General features: G+C 44.8%; 1 protein-coding gene across 1 annotated transcript in view; it reads right to left on the bottom strand.

The window, feature by feature from the left end:
• The window catches only part of LOC135215529 (NADH-ubiquinone oxidoreductase 49 kDa subunit-like), a 198,304-nt gene that overhangs the window by 165,539 nt on the left and 8,386 nt on the right, over window positions 1-24,379 (bottom strand). The window contains 1 exon segment of the mRNA XM_064250359.1: window positions 10,989-11,211. Coding sequence (XP_064106429.1) covers window positions 10,989-11,211 — 223 coding nt within the window.

Consider the following 24,379-nt stretch of genomic DNA (forward strand, 5'->3'; position numbering starts at 1 on the left):
GCCGTAAGGAGAGAGGGAATGGGGGAGGAATTGGATACTCGCTCGCCTTCCCAGTGGAACTAGCAGTTGGAGAAGAGTAGAGCAGCCATCGCCTTGCGGCGATGGCCTCTCAGAGTCTGGAAAACGTATCGTCAGGAGAAAACGTTTTCCCGAGGAGGGTTACGAACTCTCACTGTAGGTAAGGGTCTGCCGCCACTGTGAACGTCGTCTGGTGGGGCTGATCGACACCTGACAGGAGAGAGCCGATACCGTTCCTCCGACTCATTCCAGTCCTCGTCGAGGTCGAAACCTCTCAGGAGGACCGAAGGAGTATTTAAATACGGTGTCCGAAGACACGTAGAAACCCCGCTGTCGCAGTAGAGGAGGTGGAAGTAGCTTGATCGACCGGCCAGAACTGAGAGAGCCTTCTTGTCCGGAGACGAGAGACTCTGGTTCAAGACAGAATCGGCAAGCTCCGATCGCGGCATACCCACCAAACCGTCGGTTTGGGTTCCCTCTCGGGCCCCAAAACGACTCGAGCAGAGACATGGGCTCTGCTGGTGAGAGCGGCGATCCTTCCCCCCGGTCGTTGTGCTGACGAATCAGTGCAATAACCTGGGTAAAGTTACTCTGAATCTCGGAAGTTACAGCGTCTTGAGGAGTAGGACCGTCCAGTCCCTCCAACAAGAGCAGCTCCAGGACCCTCCTCCTTCAGAAGAAGGACCAGCAACAGATCCCTGACGGTTGCCTCCAATCACTTGCGCGTACGTCCTGGTTGGTCCTAAGACCAACCTGGCACGTGCGGCGTCGTGACGGGATCGTGAGCGGCGCATCTCTCACGATCACTCCTATATACCTCGCTCTTCCTGGCGTATGCCGAGGAAGTTGAAGGTATCGGAGAGACAGAACTGACGCTACTCCCCCTGACGGTCGCCTCAATCACTTGCGCGTACGTCTGGTTGGTCCTAAGACCATACGTGGCACGTGCGGCGTCGTGACGGGATTGTGAGCGGCGCACCTCTCACGATCACTCCTAGCTACCTCGCTCTTCCCGGTGTAGCCCGAGGAAGTTGAAGGTAGTGGAGAGACAGACCTGACGCTCCCCCCCGCTCGCTGGCAGGACCAGCGTACGTGGGGGGCTGCAGAACCGATCACCAACCCGCGGTGGGGATCGATCTGCAGGCCTGGCCGTGCCGCTCACCTGTGGCGAGCGGCTCGACTGAGCACGTCGACCCCGGTCCCGTGCGTCAGACGAGCTGCTGCTGGTCACCGTATTCGCCCGGTCCCTGTGGGAGCGGCGGTCAGGTGACCATGCAGAGCTCGCTTTCGCCGTGAGACCGGTGAGCGTCCTCGCGGCACGTCAAACCGCTGGTACCAGCCGAGGCTGGTACCGTCGGTCGAGGGACTGGGGGACCTCTTCCAGCCTTAAACCGTGGCCGGTCAGAGACCGTCACGTCCACCCGAGGTACCGGCTGGTCGCTGCGAGAGCGGCCGCTGGCCTGGCGAGAGTCACCTGAGCGGCTCTCGACAGTCTTCTGCTCCGTGCCTCGGTCATGACGCTGAGCGAACTCAGGCGTCTGAAACCTTGGCTGCACGGTCACCCCGAAGGAGATCGTACACTCGGAACTTCTCGCGGACGAGAAAACCGAGCGGGTACCTGGCTTAGCAGCAGAGCTGCCAAGACCAGGCGAGGGTGTACCAGCGGTAGCCAGCACACCCTTGGTCCCGTCTTCTTCTTCTTCTCAGAAGGGGAGACGGGCCCCGTTCCCGAAGGAACAGGAGGACCAGCAGAAGAACCCCCGTCACACCGGAATGTGACGAGCCCTTCGAAGTTCCCGAAGGAGTCTTCTTAGGGGGAATAACAAAACCCGGTTACCAGCTGGTCGCTGCGAGAGCGGCCGCTAGGTGAATCCCTTGAGCATGAGCCCATGCCGAGACTAGGGAGAAGACCCTTGTGAACACCTGAGGGGACGTGTTTAGCCTGAAGCAAAGGACTTGAACTAGTATTTTCTTTCCGAGAGCGAAGCGAAGAAACTTTCTGGATGAAGGATGAATAGGAATCTGGAAGTAAGCGTCCTCCAGATCTATTGACAGCAAAAAAAATTTGTTGTCCCTCACTGCTGCAACACCATCCGCGGCATCTCCATCTTGAACCTTGTCTTCCTGACAAATGATTCAAGATGGAAACGATCGATTACCAGCCTCCCAGTCGCCTTTAGTACCAGAAAATATGACTGTTAAAACCCTGGAGAATAAGGCAGCATTACTTCCTCTATCACACCCTTGTCCAGCAATCTTTAACACTTCCCCCCAAAGAGGATAAGAACTTCAGAGAATTGTAAAGGGTACATTTCTCACTGAGCAAAGGACTTTCTGAGAGAGGGGGAGTGAAGTTGAATGGTAGAAGATATCCCACCTGTGGAACATCTACCCATTCTCTGCCTCCATAATCTTGCCACTGGCCCACTGGCCTGCCAGGCATCCCCTACCCATGGCAAAGGAGATGGAGAGGCGCCCATACTACTGGCAACCACCTCTGCCCCTTCCCTTAGGTCCCCTTCCAGGTTTGTAGGGACAGAATTGAAAGGGACACTGTTTACTAGACTTAGCCTGAGAGGAGGACTGAGGGACCCTAGCCAAAGCAGAACCGCTGGGACTTGGCAGGCAAAGATCTTCCTACTTGTTTAAGAGGGAGGAGGAGGACGACAACGACGGAAATGTGCCAACTTCAAAACTGCTTGATGGAACAACCTGTCCTTGGTATCAGCTCATTGCCAATCAATCACACCTTCCAACACTGTCCTAGGGAACAGGAATTGAGAATCCAGAAGATCCCCATTTCGAAGTGCCAATAAGGGCTCAGAATCCACTGATCCAGCCACCTTTGACAAAGCTACATCTCTCCTAGCTAGCAGAAGGTTAGCCATAAATTAGCACTAAGAGGGGTCAGTTAGGAGTAAGCCTTACCCCCAGACTGTAACAGCCTAGAGAAGACAAACTCACTATATAACCCCTATGGAAACCTATCAGAAGCAATCCTGGCTATCGCTGTCAACCTAAGTCTACCCACCAAACTGTCTGAAAAATGGAAGCAGCTGTAGACTCCATAGTCAAGGCTTCCTGAGATGACACCAAGGACCTTCCGACCTAACATGCTCTAAGGTTAAACCAGGCCTGAGATGAATCACTTCCGGGTTTAGGTGACGAGGCATCAGAAGAACTGAATTGTTGAATAATACTTCCTATGCCGTGTGAGGAGGAGGAAGAAATTGGATGACCCCATCGAACGCAGAGAGCCATCCTGGTCTGACACCAAAGCATTCACATGCTGTAAGGCGGACTGGGAATGGCCCCGACAGAGGAAGCTCAAAAGAAGACTTAGGGTCATGACTGGCACCCAGCAAGGCTTCCAAACATGTAGGTGTGACTGAAGATGGAGCTTGCGTCATACTTTCAAGATTGTCAAACCCACGAATGAGGTCAATAACCTCCAAAAAGGAAGACAAAAACTTTGAACTGTCTCCCTCCTCCTGCTCCGGCAAAGGAGACCAATGATGTGAAGAAGCAGGTGTAGCAGACGACTCGCTAGAGGATCTAGCCTTCTGGATATCAAAGGCAGGGAAGACACCTCTAACACTTGGAGAACCAGGTACCAAAAAGCTGTTGATTTGTCTACCAACAATGACACTAGAGACAATCCCTGCTCAAACCTTGTCCAGATTCGTGCGAAGAACCAGGTACACTACTGGAGAGACAGCCATGTACACGAACGACAGGCGAAACATGTATGCGTTCATGTGAAGAACAGCGTAAGCGGCCATGCGACAATACGAGAAAATGTCCATTAGTTGTCAATCAAGCCTGATCCCGAGACACAGAATGTGACCAAAGCAGGCTTCTTGAAGGTGAACAATTCTCTGGATCAAGACTTCTATCAGGAGAACGAGGAACTCGTCCTTGGCCAACGTCTTTGTCGATTGAAGAATCTCTCTTGAAGGTGAACAATTCTCTGGATCAAGACTTCTATCAGGAGAATGAGGAACTCATCCTTGGACCACGTCTTTGTTGATTGAAGAATCTCTATGTATAGCCTGAGCCACCTCTGCTTTTGCAACCTTAATCCTCTTGATCAGAGCTTTATCATCCTTACGACGACAAACTGGCAACAAGGCAGATGAAGGAGGGGCATCTCCAATCCCATCCTTACGTATGTGCAAGCCAGAGGCACATCCATGTACAGAAGATGAAAGCTCCACACTCAAACTGTCATGAACACGTCCAAGTGGAGAGACACGGACGAGAAGGGAAAGACATCGATGGATTACCATTATGCAGAGAATCTGGCCAAGCGGTGATGGAGAAGAAGACTTCTTCCTGCAGGCTCCACTGCCAGAAACATGAGCACTAACCTGAGATGGAGAAGGACAATCATGAGCGGAAGTAGGTGAAGAGTCTCCTTGGTAGAAACGACCATGGAGGTGCATGGAAGACACAAGGACATGAGAAGAAGGCAAAACATCTCTCGCTCGAAGAAGGTGAAATCGCAAAGTCCTCTACCATCCAACATCTGATGCGATGACGAGGAGCCGGCGATGGAGATGATAAAGGAGGAGAGTCAACTTCTTCCCAATGAGATCTCTTAGCAGCAGGGGGAGGAGAAGAAACCTTCCGTTTAACAGACTCCTTCAAAGCAAATGCAGAGCACTTCCCTTCCAACAATGGCATCATAGCGGCGGGAGGATGATGGCTGCTACCACTGACGTCATGAACAAAATGGAGCTGGGAGGGAGTGACGTCATGACCTCCTTAAGGACCTGCGCTAGTTGATGGCCTCACTGGCGGAGCTGACCCACAAGATGGCCGCCTTCGAGACCCAGCGTAGACGAGACCAGGGGGAGGAGGGGGTACTGGCCTCCATGAAATGTGACAACAAACCTTCCAAGGAGGGTGGATCCCGTAGCCCAAACAAGACCCAAATTGCCGCCATTTTGGATGACTCCGAATCTGAAATAAAAGAATGCGATGAGGGAGCCTCCTCACCCCCAGGATGAAAACTGGAACCCAAGGAAGAGGGAGCTACATTTACACATAAAAATCAGCCTGTGGCACCCCTGAAGCCTCTATTAAGAATCAATGGAAGAAAAGGGAAGGAGACACAGGAACACCAAAATTAGCATCAAACAAAGGAAGCAGCAGCCAAATCTTCTTTTTTTAAGAGGTGAAGAAAATCCCTCCAAAGAAGGAAGAATCGAAACTCTGCGATGCTCCCTCTTCTTATAAAATACTTCTACTGAGCCTTAGGCCAGGCACAACATTCCGAGCAAGGATTCAACACCGTACAAAAATTAGCTCTGCACCTACTGCAAGTTGTATGTGGATCTGTAGCCGTAGAAGCCAAAAATCCCGAGCACGGGAACCCTCAAACGCCCAGGCACATACGCTGGTGAGGACGTGGAGACTCGGAGGAAGCCATAACCCAAAAACACACACACAACACACTGAAAGAACATAACACGGGCAATGAAAAACAACTGGCTTGGAAGGAGAGCAAAGCATAAGCATCTACTCTCCAAGGAGGTTAGCAAAAGACTGGGAGTCATGGGTTTATGTGCAGTCCCTGACCAGCTTTCACCTTGTACGCGCAGGCGTTGCCAGATCTCACAGATTCCTTGTTTACAATCTTTGATTGTAATAACCTGTTACCAGCTGCATGTGGGAAAATATCCTATTGTTAAGACCGAAGGTTTGTTCCGTAAATGAACAAAGAATTTTTACCTAGTCCCTACACAAATCAAAATTCATCCACTATATTGTCTAGATACAACAATTATTCAAAACATAAAAGCACACCAAAAAAGGTGATGAGATCAAAATTTATAAAAAAAAAACTTTTTTAATAATAATAAAAGACAAAAACCTTCATACTCACTTCTGATGTACTTTGCTCGAATAGGAGCTTCAAGACCAAGAAGCTTTTCAACAGCAAGACTGTATGCCTGCTCATTGCACATCATTGATACATAGTCCAGGCGATCAAAGTATGGAAGAGCCTGAGTGTAAGTTTTATATCAATAAGTTTTTTCTGGTTCCTCGGTTGGTGTAGCAGGCCAATGTGAGGATCAGCACGCATCACAGTCTGCATAAGATACAAAATAAAGTGGCTATAAAATATTGATAAAAATTTGCCACTTCAAAAATAGATTAGTACAAATCATGACTTTCTCCATTCTAGTGCTTTCTCCCTGTATTTAAACAAACACTGTAAACAGATAAAGTAAGGAAACTAGAACATGCTTACTGATACTTATAAAAAGGTCAACACTATATATAAACTAATATTTAAAACAAAACCTGGAACAAGACATAAAAAAACAGCAGCTACAAAAACTGAGCCCCTATTTCAATAAGCTAACACAATGCTGTCAACGGCTGTTGTCGTCATTAAACATTTAAAGTATATATTCGAAATGAGGTTTTCATAATAAAACTAATATTGTAATACTTACCTGAACACTTGAATTAGCCCTGGTCACTGACCAGCCCGAACAATATCTCCACTAAGTGGATAATTTTAACTATCAGCATTACCAACGCTGTTGCAAATACCGGCACCAGAGGCTCGTCGCTTCAACTGAATCATTCACTATCAAATTGAAGTGGGGAGGAGGGTGGAAATCATTCAGGTGTTCTGGTAAGTATTACAATATTAGTTTTATTATGAAGCCTTCATATTGCAATTCAATCCGAACACCTGAATTAGCCCGATAACAAAATTTAATGGAGGTGGGATCAGTCTAATTCAGCCTGACCTGTCCACGGAGCATACGCAGTTAACTCATAATCAGCCTACCATGTATAATTGTATGTATCCTCACCTAATTATCTAACTCAGTAGGTGACGATGTTTGCAAGAAAGTACTCAACATCAGTGTTGAAGCCATAAGGTACCGTTTGAGTCCGAATAGTACCTTCCATTGATGAAATCTATTAAACTTCTTATTCACGGAAGTAAAAACAAAAAAAATCTACCTCACCTAGTCGCCCAAACTCAGTAGGTGAAGAAGCTTGCAGAGGAAGTACCTTACCGTCAGGGTCGAGTCCAAGGTGCTGCCTGAGTCTTGAAGAACCTCTCATGTGGTATTCTATAACTCTCGTGTATGGAGGGGAAACGACAAACCTCCCATGTGGCTATCTAGCCTCTCATGTATGGAGGGGAAATGGTGAAACTCCCATTTGGCTATCTAGCCTCTAATGTATGGAGAAGTTGAGTTTGCAGGACGCGGTACCGCTGCTGCTCCCTGACGCAGATGACTTGTGCTGAAGAAGTTGTAGTTATTCCAACATGGCCATAGGGATCTGCCTAACCTCAAGGGCCTAAAGGAACAATACACTCAGTCTAAGCTTGATCAACAGAAACACTCAAATTTATTTAGACTATCACTGACTACCTAAACTTCTAAAATCTAACAATAACAAGCTAACTATAAAACTAAGTTACCGCAATGACAGGACCCAGCGAGTAACCCTTCTCTGAAGAAAACTGAAAATCCTTAAGGTAGAGCGTTGTGAAAAATCCACACCGAGTCTCAAATAACTGCCTACACGATCACCGACACCGAAAATTCCTTCCGAAAGCCACAGGGTATCCATCCGCAATAACTTTACACCATCTTCTAAGTTAATAAGTATATTATCTTAACAATACATATAACTGCGAACAGCCATGAACAACCAAATGAGAAACTACTTCGTTTGCTAATACGATGGAATCCTAGCAACATCCGTTACTGTATTCAATCTACGTACAGCAGTAAACACTTACTGTTTTACAAGTGTAGCTGAAGCTGATAAGGTAATATTACGTGCAACGGCAACGTGAATAAAACTCTCCAAGGTTTTATGTAAATTCAAAGCCGGCCGTGGTAAAAACATACTACGAGCGTGAAAGAACTCATTTACTGTTATTTTCACACTGACAAAAGATAAATTACGAAAAGCTTGTAATACCGATGAAAACTAGTGAAAACAAAAGGAATCACTGAAAATTCAAGCTCTTAACTGAGGGGAAAAGACTAGTTCCATGAGACATATTAGTCAAATTTGAACTTAACATTATGTCATGAGACGAACAATATGACTTTGTTCCAATACAAGTAAAGTAAGGCAGTCCCCGGGTTATGACGGGGGTTCCATTCTTGAGACGCGTCGTAAGCCGGAACATCGTACAAAAATCCTGAAGAAAACCTTACTTTTGATCCTTTGTGTGCATTGAAAACTATGTAAACTGCATACTTACTGCATTTTTCAAAAAAAAAAAAAAAAAAAAAACTTTAAATATTGATTATTTTGCATTTTTGGTGTAATATTTAATCTGCTAGATCAGTGTTGTACGCATCGTAACCCTGGAAATAATTTCTGATGAATATAGTTGAAAAGCGCCTTAACCTCGGAACATCGTATGCCAAGACCCGTCGTAACCCGGGGAATGCCTGTATCCAGATATTTATTTATGCTAACTAGGAACAAGAACATTTGCTGAGACCCAATGAGCTGGTTGCATCTGGAGTAAAGGAATTGACTAGTCGGCATCTCTGCTTGTCTAGGCCACGTCTCCCCCAACCCCCAAGTAGGGCTATGCATTAACAGCAAGCTTGTAATTGTAATCAATTACATATTTTCAAGGTAATTTTAAGCGTAAATCTTTAAACTATCTAATATAAAATTTTGGATGTAATTTGATGATGCGATTGGTAATTATATTTGCAACTGTAATTGATATGAGGCATCATGTAATTACTGAAGGAAATTCGTCTTCTAAACTGATGAAAATGTCATACTACCAAATTCCGTTACCATAAGGAACATTCTTGGAAAGTAATGAAATATACAAATTTCTTATTATACAAGATACCATTATTAGCTATGTTAAAATGTCAACATAGTTAAAAGACCGCCTTCCTGCTTAACCACTGCAAGACGAAAGCAAGGTATAGGTGGGGAGGAGCTTAGTTACGTCAGACCAAGCCAGCCAATCAGCCAAGAAGCGCTATGGGAATAACGATATTTCCTCTATTTACCTCGGCCAAAAATGAGTTAAATAAGGTGAGGTAACTTGCATAAGCCATCAGCTGAAAGATTGAATCCCAAACCAAAATATGACCACTATATTAGTATTTACAATACAATAATATGAGGATACATACAATATTGGATTACGCAGCTGGCAAGCCTACACTGTCCAACAATGCTGAAGTCCAACCAAATCTGATTCTTGTTCTCGTTCAATTACATTCTTGTACTGAATATTATATGATTCGATTCTCGTTCCGTGTTCAATTACTCCGGTACCAAGTCATCATAAGTCAGAATGCATTGAACCTCCAGGGCTGGCCAATATTTGTAATTACTATACAAATATGTAGTATATAGTGTACTTTAGGCTGGACTACTGTTGTTAATGTTATTAAATTTCTCTGTACTGAATTATCATAAAGTCAATATGCATTATCAATATGCATTACCTAGCGATTTAACTGATATTAATAAATAATGTGCCGTATACAAATAGTAAAATCGACAACCTGATCACCAGGGTTACCACTACTGCAAGACGAACCAATATTTACCACACTGACAGAAAGAGGAACTTTTGAGGACGAAGGAGCATTACCCAAACCTTCAGAACCAGACCAACCAGAAACCACATCCAAATGATCAACCACGGACTAGAAGCTTCTGTTGCACAGAACTGGAAGCAGGAAATAAAACCAAAGATGGCTCAAACCTTTACACTAGACACTACAAGGGAGTCTGAATCCGAGGGAAACTAACCTGCTATTCTCTTCCCAAACACTTCTTAACCTATTACCACTACTTGTCAGTCCCTGGCCTAACTTTACAATAACTTTAGAACTTACACCTTAAGGGGGAATCTGCTGCTAAACACTGCCTGCTCCGAGCAGGGGGGGCCAGCAGATCCTACACTCTGTGCTTGAGGTTCTCCATAACCCCCGGCACCAGTTAGGGCTGGTTCTGGAACAGGCATGGGAGCTGAAAGAGAATGATTAGTATCACCTACGCTACTACTGCTAGCTTTATTTCAATTCTCTTTGTCATGAAATAGCAAACAAGTTAGGCATTTTCTATCTTCCAATTCTGAACCGTTCCTACTGTAACTCTTCCTTGCTTAATTCTCGCAATTTTACCGTTATCTTCTAATTAATCTTGGTAGTCCTAAGTGATCTAATAAACTAATTCTTACATACTATACACCTCTGTATGACATACATTGCACTTCCCTACAGCTAAAACAAAAGGAGTGTCTGTTATTTGAGGGTACTCATCCTTCGTTGCACTAGCACAGGAGCGAAGTATGCCAACATCTCAACCAGCAGCTGTTGGAGGCGAGGCTGATGAAGCAGAGTTGAGGTAAGGATTTTCTTGATGAGGCTCGACTATCTCCTCCCAACGATAACAGAGAAGTTCCAAAAACAATCGAAATACGATCCAAATCGGGGAAAATCGGAAGACGTTATAAACGTAAGGCAAGGATATCAAAACCCTATCAAGGCCTTGGTAAACAATGTGAAGGTCGGGCTACATGACCAAAAGTTCGCTGGGAGCAGGACCACTTCCGGCTCACCACGCAAATGAATAACAATTGAGGTGACGAGTCTCTGGTGGCCAGTATTTGCAGCAGCATTTCCAATGGTAACACAGGTAACTCATTTGACTAGATTTCACCTGCAGTGTTGGTAACGCTGACAGTTAAAGTTACCCACTTAGTGGGTAAATATGTGGGGATATAGTTCGGGCTAATTCAGGTGTTAAGGAGTGTATTTCAATACTGAAATTTCCAAATTAAATTATTGTTTCTTTCTAATAATACACAGACCCATTAATCTGTCAGTGACCAATAAAATAAAGATTGTAAAAACTAATAAGAGATTCTGCTTTTAATAAATATTGGAAAGCCACAGCCTTATACAAATGTCGACAACTAAGCTTACCTCACCATCTAATTCTAGAACTAGACGTAGCACACCATGAGCAGCTGGATGCTGAGGTCCAAAATTGATGCTAACATTACGAACTTTCTTTTCAACTGGAGCCAAGTAGCCATTCCATGCGGGCATTTCCAAATTCATGCCCTCTACTGGTACCATTACTGGTCCATCAAACTGCTTTAGCCATTCTGGATCCAGATCCCATTTTGCACCTCCTCTGTTTGGACTAAAAGAAAGAAATCATAATCTGAGATGGACAGTGCAAATATTCTCTCCTGGAAAAAACAAAAAAAGGGTAAACCCACCTGAAGTGTTACAAGTCTAAATCAATAAATTGCATTGTTAAAAGGCTTTTTTCATTGGGTGAATGATGTAGCACTTTATCAAACAAGTCTTAGCCATATTGCAAATCGTTTTTTAAGAGCATGTAGTTAGTTCTTATCAAATGGTAATTTGTGAACCAATTGTGAATACCGTAGTACCATACATTACATTTACTTCTATGCTACTCAGTCCTAGCCTTGCCAGGTGGAAAAATCACAGTTTTTGAAAGTACATGAATTGTATTTTTCCGAACTATACAAACCTGAGGTCCTTTACATACGGAATTATTTTCAGCGTAGGCTGGAATTACGGCCGTTAAATTCTTGAACAAGGTGGTTGGGTAGTAACTACCGTCTGGTAGGCAGGTAGGCCCACCTGCCCAGATGTAAACACTCCACTTTGCCTTTCAGCCCAGGTTCAGATTGAGGGGTGGCATGAGGTGAGCATTAATGTAAAGGACCTCAGGTTTGTATAATTAGGAAAAATACCATTTACTTTCAAAAATTGTGATTTGTTCCTACATGATATACAAACCCTCAGTCATTTACATAAGGAAGACTCACTGATTGGTGGGAGGAATGTAAGACTAGGACTGACTGGAGTTCTACACACCTGGGCTATTCCTCCTAGTCATAAGAGCAAGGAGTGCCCTGCCTCTGACAACCTGATTCGAGTATAGGAGCTGCATGATCAAGAGTCAGACCTCTGGGCCTTTTCTAAATGAGTGAGGAATTGTAACTCATCCGAAAAAGGGCTGGGAAGAATATTTAGAGTCGGAAGCATTAATGCAAAGTTCTGGGAAGGGTTTGCATTATTGCCAGTCTCCTTCCTCCCCTTGCTAGAGGAAGGAACGGGACTGCTTCTATGATTCTGATAAGAAAAATAGAAAGGAAGCTCAATGTGTAAGTTTACCACATCAATCACCCAACCAGCCAGTGCAAGTTCGAGTCCTTTCCTCAACCTGAAGGAATAGGAGTAGAAGGACGAGAAGGGGAAGGTGTAGAGGCCAGTCACTCTTGCATCCTTCTTACCTTTAGAACCGCACACCATAGGCGAGATGCAACTTGTCCTCTTGAAGGAGACAGGTAAACAAACATAACCTGCAAGCATTCACCACTGGTCCAAGGACCTGTAGGCAGAGCCGAAGGAAGAAAGATATAAACATGGTCGCAATGAGACGTCATCTATCTTTCGGGCCGACATATTCTTCAGTGACGAAATGTACCCATCCACTGGACTATCCTGTGGTGGGATCACAAGCGTAAAAGACAAGCGGGCAAAATCCCCCCCACATAAACTTAATCAATCCAGCTGTCAAACCCACCCTCCGTTACACTTTCCTCTTCACACCACAGAATACACGCAGGACAATTGACCTACACAAACCCAAAACAAAAACTCTCAAAACACATGTACTTACCCAACTCCAGATACTTCAGGTTATGCTGTGCTGTCCGCTGGTCCAGGTCACTGAGACACTAACAACCATAAGACAAAAACCAAGAGCCATAACCCCACAACTCAACAATAACACAACCACCAAGGACCACAACCCAATAACACAACAACCAAGGATCACAACCCCACAACTCAACAACAAACAAGGAACACAACTACAACTCAACAACACAGTGAACAACAAGGAACTCAACCACAACTCACCAACAAACTAGGAACACAACCAAAACAAAAGACCACTGCACAACCAACCACCAACACAAAAAGTCAACACACACACCCACTAACAACACCAAGGGATCACAACAGCTCACCAATAACAACCCTCAACAACTCACAACAACACCAAGAAACCACAACAGCTCCCCAACAACAACCTTCAACTATAACAACTCACAAATAACTCAACAAAACACAGAAGCACAACAAATCCAACAACACAGGCACAAAAGCCCTAAATCAATTACGTAACATCAAACTCAATAACAACCAACAACAAATCAACAACACACAACTTGAATGAATTTCAATGACTTCACTAGACTGCTGCCGACACTACTGACTATCACCAGCTCTCACCAAAAACTCCCAAAGACCGACTGAAAACACAGCACTCGAACAACTAACTCCAGCTGCACCAGCAGACAACCCAGAACTCACCAACAGCCAATTCAGTAGCTAACTATCCATACAGCAATTACTCTCTCTCTCTCTCTCTCTCTCTCTCTCTCTCTCTCTCTCTCTCTCTCTCTCTCTCTCTCTCTCACAGACATTGTCAAATGGAACTCCGTAACTCCTCCATAATCCAACTTCAGATAAGTCTCTCACGATCTCGTAAGACTCAGAGAGAAAAGATGTGTCATTAGACACTTCTGCATTGGCAGTTTGCAGTGGATAAAGTATTCGACACTCAATGTAGGGTGTTGATCCTTCATGGGTACAGCAACACACCAATAGGAAAAAGTAATGACTGATCTGGATCAACCAATAAAGTCCACAGCGCAGATCATGAAGGACTCTGACTCGTCAGCAGATGCCAACTGACTGTGCTGTCAGGCATCCGAGATGTAGTCACAACATGACACCTGCCTTTTGAAGGGTCATGCTGAGAATAACCATACAAATCGTCTATCTTGTTCGGCAACAATGTAGAGACGAGATGATGTTTTTTGGGAGGCATGTGCACATCAGATGATTGTCAATTGCCCTCTAGAGACCGAGGTCCTTGTGATGGCAAGACACAAGTACCCCCTCAGTAGTTGAATCTCAACCAAGGAAAAACAATACTATATTACTAGTGATTGACTGAGGTGAATGTGGACCTACATCTTGAGAGAAGTAAATCTCAAGACGCTGATCATAGAAAAGTCCCGTCAATGACACCAACCAGTGAAGACAGTTTTAATCCCTGTGGTTTTGCAGAGGACAGAAAAGCTAATCAGCTATTTCATTGCTGCTTGGCGAGTAAGTGGGAGCTTGCAATGAAAGCAGTGTCTTTCAGTCATGAAAACATAAGGATTGTACTGCCTGAAGAACTTCTTGTGGGTTGTATCAGGGAGAAAGTTTCTATTTACTTTGGGAGCAGAGCTAGTCGGGTGGGGAACAGGCGAAGTCTTCCGTTATTCATTTACAATTCATTTACAAATTAGGAAATGTATATTAGAAGACAAACTCTAATTGTTTGAAGAATATCATTGTGTGTCATCACAGCGGCCAATGGGGCAGGTGCGATGAAGCAGACTAGGCTACAGACTTCTGTTATACCGTGGGGTAAACAGAAAGATGATAACGAGTCTAATGATTTATATCTGTCTAAAAATTCTCGCAACGGCAAATGTGGTGCAGGAGAGATGGGCATACACGTATGCGAGAATTTCACCCAACCAGAAACCTAAGTCTGTGATTGCAGGGCAGATTCAAATTGGTAGTCAATCCTCGACAAAGGAGAAACAATACCAAACCGAAAAGAATCTCAGAGAGCAAGAAGTACTGAGGCAGAGCCATACATCGCTCAATCAACTTCTTGTCATCCTGAGTTGCCTGGTAGACCATTCCTTGAAGGAATGCGTTCGGCTAGAACTATCGAGAGCAAAAATAGATTCGCTCAAGCATCTGCATTTTAACCGAAATGGGAGGAAAGAAAAACCTCTTGTTCGGTGATCATGCAAATGCTGTGGTGTTGTTGGGAAACAATACCACTAGTTATCTCAAAATCAAAACCAGTAACTCTTGGGAGGCCCAAAAGGCTGTCCTGAGTTCCAGGTTAATTAAAAGAAGGTATTATTCATCTCAGTCACATACCAGAAGAGTTAACTTACAGGTATGCACCTAATACTCGGACAATGTAACTGATAACAGAAGCATGTCGTGAGAGAAATATACTACATAGTATATTTCTAGGTTCCGCACTCCAGCCTAATTCTTCTTCATTTGGGGGCCAAGAATAAGGACTGGAAGCAGACATCCTTCACTCTCTAATGAAGAGAGCGAAGGTGAAGTTTTCCCGAAGGGAGACTTCTGCGGTGATAACAGGATACCGAAGACGACTAGTTCAAGTCGAATTTCCACAGCGTAAGTGTAAATTTCGGATGAATACATGTCTTCTCCTAACATTAAAGGGCGAAAATATGTACAAATAAAGATGTTGGCCTACTCTTGCCGCCGACCATTGACACAGAGTAGAAAGGCGGCTATCAAGACTACGTACCCGCCTACCAGATGGTAGTTACTGTCTAACCACCTTGTTCACCAATTTAAATGCCATAATTCCAGCTATGCTAGAAGTAATTCCTTATGTAAAGGCCCAAGGGTTTGTATACCGTGTAGAAACAATCTAGATGTCATAGTAATGCAATAATGATAATATTGCTCCACAATAAATATAAACAAATTTATATATGTATATATATATATATATATATATATATATGCTAAGGTATTTAAAACCGCGAGAACCGCGATAATCCAGTTCGGATCTAATATCATGAGTGTAACTCGTAAGACATGACACTTTCTTATTTATCCGTTCTACCAAACCGATTGACTCTGGGTGATATTATATGGTTATTGGTTTCCTTAGTGGAAAGGAATTCACACGAGTTGAGGAAATTACAATTAGATACCTAACAATTACATGAATAGCAGATTGTTATCAGCTATTCATGTAATTGTTATAATCGTAATGCGCATATATATCTTTATTATTTACTTTTTGGATATAGGGTAGAATATCACGACAGGCCAACCCTCATCACGGTAGACGGGTCTTATTCACTCGATATTTAATTGGTGAAACATGAATACAATTGCAACTCTAAGCATACCATTTAAAAGACTGAAGTTTCGTCAAACATATGATATATGAAAGCCCCATACGAACTAAAATAATGCTGTGAGGTCTCTTCGTAAAATATGTTTTGTTCATGAAACTTACCTGACAGATATATATATAGCTGTATTTCTGAAGTCCGACAGAATTTAAAAATTCGCGGCACACGCAGTGGGCGGCCAGGTGGTAGTACCCATTCCCGCCGTGGGAGGCAGATATCAGGAACTATTCCCATTTTCTATTCATATTTTTTCTGTCGCCGGTCGGTAAAATGATATTGTTATGATACAATAAAGTTTGTTCATACTTACCTGGCAGATATATATATAGCTGTATTTTCTGAAGTCCGACAGAATTTTAAAAAACTTCCGACACGCAGTGGGTCGGCCAGGTGGTTAGTACCCATTCCCGCCGCTGGGAGGCGGGTATCAGGAACCATTCCCATTTTCTATTCATAATTTTTATTTCCACTGTCCCCTGAGGGGAGGTGGGTGGGTACTTGATTATATATATCTGCCAGGTAAGTATGAACAAACTTTATTGTATCATAACAATATCATTTTGTTCATGAAACTTACCTGTCAGATATATATATAGCTGAATCCCACCTTTGGAGGTGGGAAGGGACAGAAATAGAAGGATTTTGGGAAACAAATGCATGCAGATGATTTACATCTTGGTTCCACCTGTTAGGCATAGCTGGCTTCGTGGTTTACTGCCACGTAAGTCTGCTTGTGCTACTAGAGTTGCCAGCGAGTAGAGACCTATATAGCTGGTGCACTCCAGATGATCTGTCAACAGGGGCGAGACCACGACGTGACTAGACCATATTGACCATACCATGAGGGCTAAGAAGTAAAATAAATATATATATATATAAATATATATATCACCACCTGACCAACCTAGCCAAAGTTAAGGTGTGTTAACTAAGGCTTAAGAGTTAAGAAGTCGCCGTTGTCGGCGACTCAACAACTAAATTAAGAGCTCTTCCTAACCATTTTCTACAGGATAGGATGAGTGGTACTTCTTGCCCCCAAGATTGTGTTTGCAGACACGTATGGGCCCTAGCGAGCAGCAGATCTCATATGCCATCTTCACATCTCGCAGGGAGTGTGAAGTGAACACAGAGTTGCTTCGCTAAAACATGGTACTCAGGATGTTGCTGAGTGCCATGCTCTGTTGAAATGCTTCCGAGGCCGCGCCCTCACCTCGTGAGCATTCAGATAAAAAGATTTCAAATCTTTGTGCAAACACAATGAAGGAGCATTTTGAAAAGAACTCCTAACACTAAAGCCAGGCTGTTCTTCGATATGGGCAAGTCTGGTCTTTTTCGGAACACTGCAGATTGCCCGAATGACTTCGACTTTCTTGAGTTTTATGTAGATAAAACTTGAGAGACCCGACAGGGCACAGGACTCTCTCTGGCTCCTGCCCACTAACTTGTGCCATCCTTGCTTCCAAGCTCCTGGCCCAAGGACAAAACGGGTTACCATTCTTAGGCCACAACGGAAGGGTTAGAGAGCACACCGCCTTGTGTTCTCTAAAGCCAAAAACTTGTGACGATGGCTTAAAATCTCACTAACCCTCTTTGTCGTATCTAGGGTGGTTAGAAGGCCTTCCTGATCACATGCAAGAAGTTAACAGGTAGGAGAGGTTCGAATGCTTTGACATCAAGAACTTCAGACTACGTCTAAGTTCCATATTGAAAGCTTCGATCTGGACATGCACAGTCAGTCCGTCTGTACTAAAGTCAGGTGACCGACCAGTTGACCAGTCAGACGAATCAAGGACAGCAAGGCTGTACCCTGAAGACCATAAGGCACTATTCTTCGCTGAAGGTATGAGTGTCTGGACTGGCCTGGGCGATTCAATCTAAGCAAACCTTGGGGGTGTATCAACGGCACCCAACGTCGTCAGCGAATCAACTCCTGACTCGAGCTTCTGGTGCCAGGAGAAAGGAGCGAGGAGCAAAAAGGCGATTCAGTCCCGAAGGAAGAATGCCTGACAGTCCAACCTGGTCTCATGTTACACGATCATCGGGGGTGTATAAACGCAACCGACTTCGTCAACAAGAAACTCAGGGCTACTATATGTCGCCTGATCTCGCACGAGTGTCTGACTCCGAGAAAACAGGTGAGACAAAAAGTAGATGATGAGCGAGGTTCGAGATTCCACAGAACTCAAAGATCGTGAAGGGCTTTGTTGTTTGACAGACGCAAATCTCTGAGCCCAAAGGCCGTCAACAACATATTTGCGTATTCTTTAATAGTTGTGACTGCCAGCTTATCCCATTCTTCAGACGGAAATGGAAGACGGTAATCTTATTCCTGTCGAGTTAGAGTAGACCGACTCTCTCGGAAAAGGTCCTTGGAAAGTGAACTAGGAAGTATGTGACCTCTGTGAATCCAGGATCCTGAAGGCCAACATGGGGCGATCAGCGTCATTGTCGCTCCCTGTGACGTACATCCTCTTATTACATTTCCTAAGAGATTGAAAAAAGGGGAAAAGAGACTAAATATCCATCCCGTTCAATATCATAGAATGGCGTTTAATGGTACCGATCCCGGATCGAGAATAAGGGAGCAGAAAAGAAGAAGCCTCTTCGTCCTCAACATATCGAAGAGAAGAATGAAAGGGCGTCCCTAAAGTCTCCACAACTCTCAACTTACTTCTAAAGAAAGATTCCACTCGGAAGTCAATAGTTGCTGCCGTCGATCTAGACGATTCGTACGGACTTTTGCAATCCTGTAACGAACCTCTAGAGGATCGTTACATTCTACGCCTGTTGTTATAATAGGCTTTCTCGTAAACTCGAACAGGGGACGAGAAGATACTTCTTAAGATATGAGAGAGCTGTGGAATATCAGAGTTGATCTGGACCACTGGTTCCCAAAAACTCGTTACGAGGACTGGAGGGACTACCGAATCGCTTTTACTTCTTTCAGATTAAGATCCAAGACATCTGAAACCCTATCCAGATGTCCGGCACCTTCTTCTATCACCTCAGGTGATAAACGCATGAGAGATGTTCAGAATCATTCCTAGATCTTGAATAATATTTCAGTTTCCCGGTAGGAGAAAACTGTGGTCTGAATTGCAGTCTATTCGGGGAAACAAACTTCTTCCGGAAGGAAATGGTCCCCAGCAAGCTCATCCATTCCCTCCCCGAGTATGCTTACTTCCCTAATAAGGCTGCGCTTTGCCTAAGCAGGAGAGCATATAAAAGTGCAATGTTGCGGTAGACTAAGTAGTTCTATACCGTGCGGTAACGAGCACCGAAAGGATTAAGAGATAACTCTGTTGAACATAGTAAGGCAAAACGAATGCAACGTTTATTCATTTCACGTAAGAAATCCCCTCAATCTTAGGCTAAAGTCCGTGATTGTAGGGCAGAGATACAGTTAGTCAGTCAATCCCGCAGGAGAGACGTAACCGCCAGCACAGAGATACGGTTAGTCAGTCAATCCCGCAGGAGAGAGAGACGTAACCTACCGCGCATGACAGCGCCCGATCTGTTACTGGATCGGTTGGAACTGGAGGACAGACACAGCGTGACAGCAGCAGCCAGCAGCTTACGAACGTCGTCTCTTAACTTTATGTCTGGGTTGCCAGCTACCCTATTCTACGAAGAAATAGGTCCGTTATTTTTTGAGCAGAAAGACTCTCAAGCTGGTATATTTAAGCGAAACAGAAAACGCTAAATATATAGATGCGTTTGTGTCGTCAGAACACTACCATACAACGGTAAAAGATAAATCGGAACTCCTGGAAGGCTGCAGGGAGTAACGATTAAATGTCCTTAAAATAGACAATAGACCTCTCGGTTGCCATCCGAAGAGGTAACTACAGCAAGCGTATATGACTTGAAACCAACCAGAAGTAAAAATAACGCAAGGCAAAATATGAAATTATATCACAATAAGTTTGTTCATACTTACCTGGCAGACATATATATAGCTGAATTCGGAAATACAGCTACATACATATCTGACAGGCAAGTTTCATGAACAAAACTTAAGAGAATCGAAGCAGTCAGCTCAAGCTTCTTATGTTACTGGACATAAGCGTTCATTGACGTAGTCTACAAGTCTATTTCTTGTACGAGTCTGCGAATGACGAATGAGAGCTCTTCCGAATCTTGTCAAAAAGAGCTTATTCGCTTACGCAATATCAAGTTAATGAGATGTTGTCAATGAGAACTAACCCATTTACGGGACAAAGAGATATTTTGTCAATGAGGGGATACCCACTTACTTGACAAAACGAAAGTATATTGTCAATGGGGGAAAGGGGATACCCCTTCCTTGACCCCCCCCCCCCCCCCCAAACGAAAGTATTTCCAATGGGGGAAAAGTCACTGAATTGACAAAACGTAATCCAGGAAGTCAAGCATTTAATTTTTTTCGATTCCCGTCTCAAACGAGGAAGGGGCAAGAATCCTGTTAAGAGACTGGGCTTACGGCAGGTAGAACGACGATTGTTCAATTCGGCAGCGTAGTCCCGACTAGAAACTCAACAAAAATCAAATATCATCTGAAAAACCCTTTCAGATGGGCTAAAAAGCTTGCAAAATTATCCTGGGAAGAGGAAGAAACTCTCCAACCAGCTTCCTCTCCCGTATCACAACTAATGCCTGCTAAAGCTTAAAAATTTATTGGCAGTATGGCAAAGGAAGTCCTGTCTTGCGCTTTCCTGAAGAGCGTCCTTTTGATGAGTGCCTTTGCAAGAATCCCACTGAACGTTGCGAGAGTCCTGACGTGCAGGACATCGAGCCTTACATAACCCGTAACTGCCTTATCGCAAAGTCTTGACTGCGGTAGTGGCAACTTAAATTATTGGCAGAATGGCAAAGGTTGCGGTAGAGCAAACGAGATCTTCCCTTGAGCTTTCCTTAACTCCATCCACCTATGCGAAAAGCAATATTAATTGACAGAGACCTCTTGAATTCACAGAAACCGACGTCTTGCTGGGTTTCGAAGAAGAAGTTGTCTGTTCACTTTAAACTTCCTCCGAAGCACTGCCTACTTCACATTCTTTGCAGGTGAGGTAGAAGGTATCACCGGAGGTAGAGATAAACATTCTTTAGGCCCATATCTGAAACAAGAGCTTGAAGAGTCAACAAAGAAACGTTCAGCCAGGCGACACAAAAACCTGGCGTGCGCTGGTGCACGTGCGTCCACTGGAGCGCGCTCGGCGTCCACTATGGCGCGCACTTGGCGTCCACTGGCGCGCACTTGGCGTCCACTGGCGCGCATTTGGCGTGCACCCGCGCGCGCCTGGAGTCCATCCGAGCGTCCCGGGCGTCCGCTCTCAAAAGCTTCCTGCTACTATGACTTCTCTTACGTATTTCTCGGTGGAAAGACGGACACGAGTTCAGGCGACGTTCGCCTTCTTATTCTCACTGAAACGCATAACGAGAGAGAGAGAGAGGACGTGAAGCGTCCTCTTCTATAAAGCTTCTATTTAGAGGGCGCGAGTCCTTCCGAAAGCTCCAACCCCTGCATGGGGAGGACGCTTCGGAGGACGAGAAGCAATCTTTCAGGATTCGTGCACGCGCACGCACTTTGGCAGTCTGGGGATTTTCATCAGAAACTGCCGAAGGCACGCCAGATCGGTGGGGGTTCCTTGTAACCCTCCTTAGGCTTTCGACATGCTCCCTCCCCGGGTCCTGGGAGTCAAGCAGAGGTCCCGGCCTAGAGGCGAAACGAGGCCGATCTGACGCACCCTCCACTACACAAGGGGTATCACTGCACTTCTGCACTTCACTTTTACTCTCTAAAGCAAGCACTTTCGATTCTAAGATACGAATCGAAAGAGTATCAGAGAAAGGGCAATTCCTCTACAGACACTGCTTAGGGCCCGAAGGCAACACTGCAGGGTTAGGGCCCGAGGAGGACACTGCAGGGTAGGAGTAATTACAGAAGTAGCACTTCCCAGCAATGAAGGAGAGCGAGCACCTCTCGTAGGGGGGGGGGGGGGGGGGGGACATATTCATAGCCCGTAGGCCATACTACAGGGTTAGGCAAAATAAAGTCTACAGGAAGGTTAGCGAACTTTTGTTACTGATTAATTGCGTACATACGAATCATACGTCTTCCTTACGGAATTAGACATGTTTACTGATTAATTGCGTACATACGAATCATACGTCTTCCTTACGGAATAGACAAAGTCTCACACTCCTTACATGACAAATCTCAACAAAGAAGCAAGACCCATACCCCTCGTACATACCAAGTGCGGATCTACCGAAGCTTTCGGTAGCCACACCTATCTTTGCAGACAACCCCGTCTGAAACTAGCCTAACTAGATTCAGATATTTTATGCAAAAATGAATCAAATTCAAATCAATTTAAGATAGCGTATGCCTAGCCACAAATCCAAGTAAATAAATCAAAAGACAATTAGGATACTTAGGGCAATGAAGTTTCCAAAATCCTAAGACGGAGGTACTGAAAACAGGTGTTTTCAGCACCAGCGACAGAAAAATTATGAATAGAAAATGGGAATGGTTCCTGATACCCGCCTCCAGCGGCGGGAATGGGTACTAACCACCTGGCCGACCCTGCGTGTGTCGAAGTTTTTTAAAATTCTGTCGGACTTCAGAAAATACAGCTATATATATATCTGACAGGTAAGTTTCATGAACAAACAACTGTTTACAGACCTCCGCCTAGGATTTTGAAAACTTCATTAGCCGCTTAAGTATCCTAATTATTCTTTCGATTATTAACTTGGATTTGTGGCTAGGCATACGCTATCGTAAATTTTTTCATTGCATTTGATGTCTGAAGCTAGTTAGCCTAGTTTCAGACTTTGTTGTCTGCATGGTAAGGTGAGGCTACCGGAACTTTCGGTAGACACTCGCTTAGTATATATGACGTTTACATGTTTCTTTGCATAAGTTCAATGTAATTAATTTAATGTGTGACTGATTACGGAAGAAGGAGGATTCATGTACGCATTTTAGCGCGTGTTAGAATCAGGAGTTTCCTCCACAGTAAACAGAAGTTAGAAATAATGAAACCTTCTAACCTCCTGTAGATTTTTATTTTGCCTAACCCTTGTGGATGGCTTACGGGCCTAGAAGAATGTCTGCTAGAGGATTACATCAAGTAATCTTAGACTAAAGTGCTCGCTCTCCAATCAGTGTTGTGAAGTGTAGTGCCCCTTGTGTTGTGGAGGGGGCGTCAGATCGGCCCCATAATGCCTCTAGGCCTGGACCTCTGTCGGACTCCCAGGACTCTGGGAGAGGGCATGTCGAAAGCCGCAAGAGGGTTACGGGGGCTCCCCACCGATCTGGCGTCCCTTCGGCAGAACCTGTTGACGCTTCCAGGCTGCTAAAGATCGTGCACGTGCAACGAATCTTGAAGGATTGCTTCTCGTCCTCCGAGGCGTCCTCCCCGCGCAAGGGTTGGAGCTCTCGGAAGGACTCGCGCCCTCTAAGAAGCTTTAGAGAAGAGGACGCTTCACGTCCTCTCTCTCGTTAGGAGGGAACGTCAGATCGGCCCCATAACGCCTCTAGGCCTAGACTCTGTCGGACTCCCAGGAAACCAGGGAGAGGGCATGTCAAAAGCCGAAGGAGGGTTACGGGTTTTTCATGGTGATCTGGCTTCCTTTCGGCAGAGGTCCTGTTGTCGCTTCCCAGGCTGCCGAAGATCGAGCACACCTCTCCTCCGCTGTCTTAACGAATCTTGAAGGATTGCTTCTCGTCTCCCGAGGCGTTCCATCCCCACCCCACCCGTGGGTTGGAGTTCTCGGAAGGACTCGCGCCCCCTAAAGAAGCTTTAGAGAAGAGGACGCTTCACGTCCTCTCTCTCGTCACGAGAGGATGAAAGAGTAAAGAGACCACATTTTCCCTTTTAGAAGAATGCACTGGCTTTTTCCTAAGGGACATTTAAAGGAGGCTCATTCATCTTGCCAGAAGAGTGATTTGAGCCTCCTGCGAGTGAACGCTCATGTATACATCATTGTATTTACATCATAGACATTATTAAGGAGGCTCATTCATCTTGCCAGAAGGAGTGATTTGAGCCTCCTGCGAGTGAACGCTCATGAAGTTAGAGCTGTTTCAACCTCGCTAGCATTCCAAAAGAATTTGGTAATCAAGGACATTCTTGATTCCACCTTTTGGAAGAGCAACTCAGTATTCGTCTCCTCTCCTCATGGCGCTCTGTATACGTTATGTAACGTTCGCTTTACTTCGAAAAAGCAAGCTGATAAGTTTGACGGCCGGCAATCTGCTTTGCACAGTCAAACAACTTATGTCTCTGGTCGGCA

The sequence above is a fragment of the Macrobrachium nipponense genome, chromosome 19 (assembly GCF_015104395.2).
Source record: "Macrobrachium nipponense isolate FS-2020 chromosome 19, ASM1510439v2, whole genome shotgun sequence".
NCBI lineage: Eukaryota > Metazoa > Arthropoda > Malacostraca > Decapoda > Palaemonidae > Macrobrachium > Macrobrachium nipponense.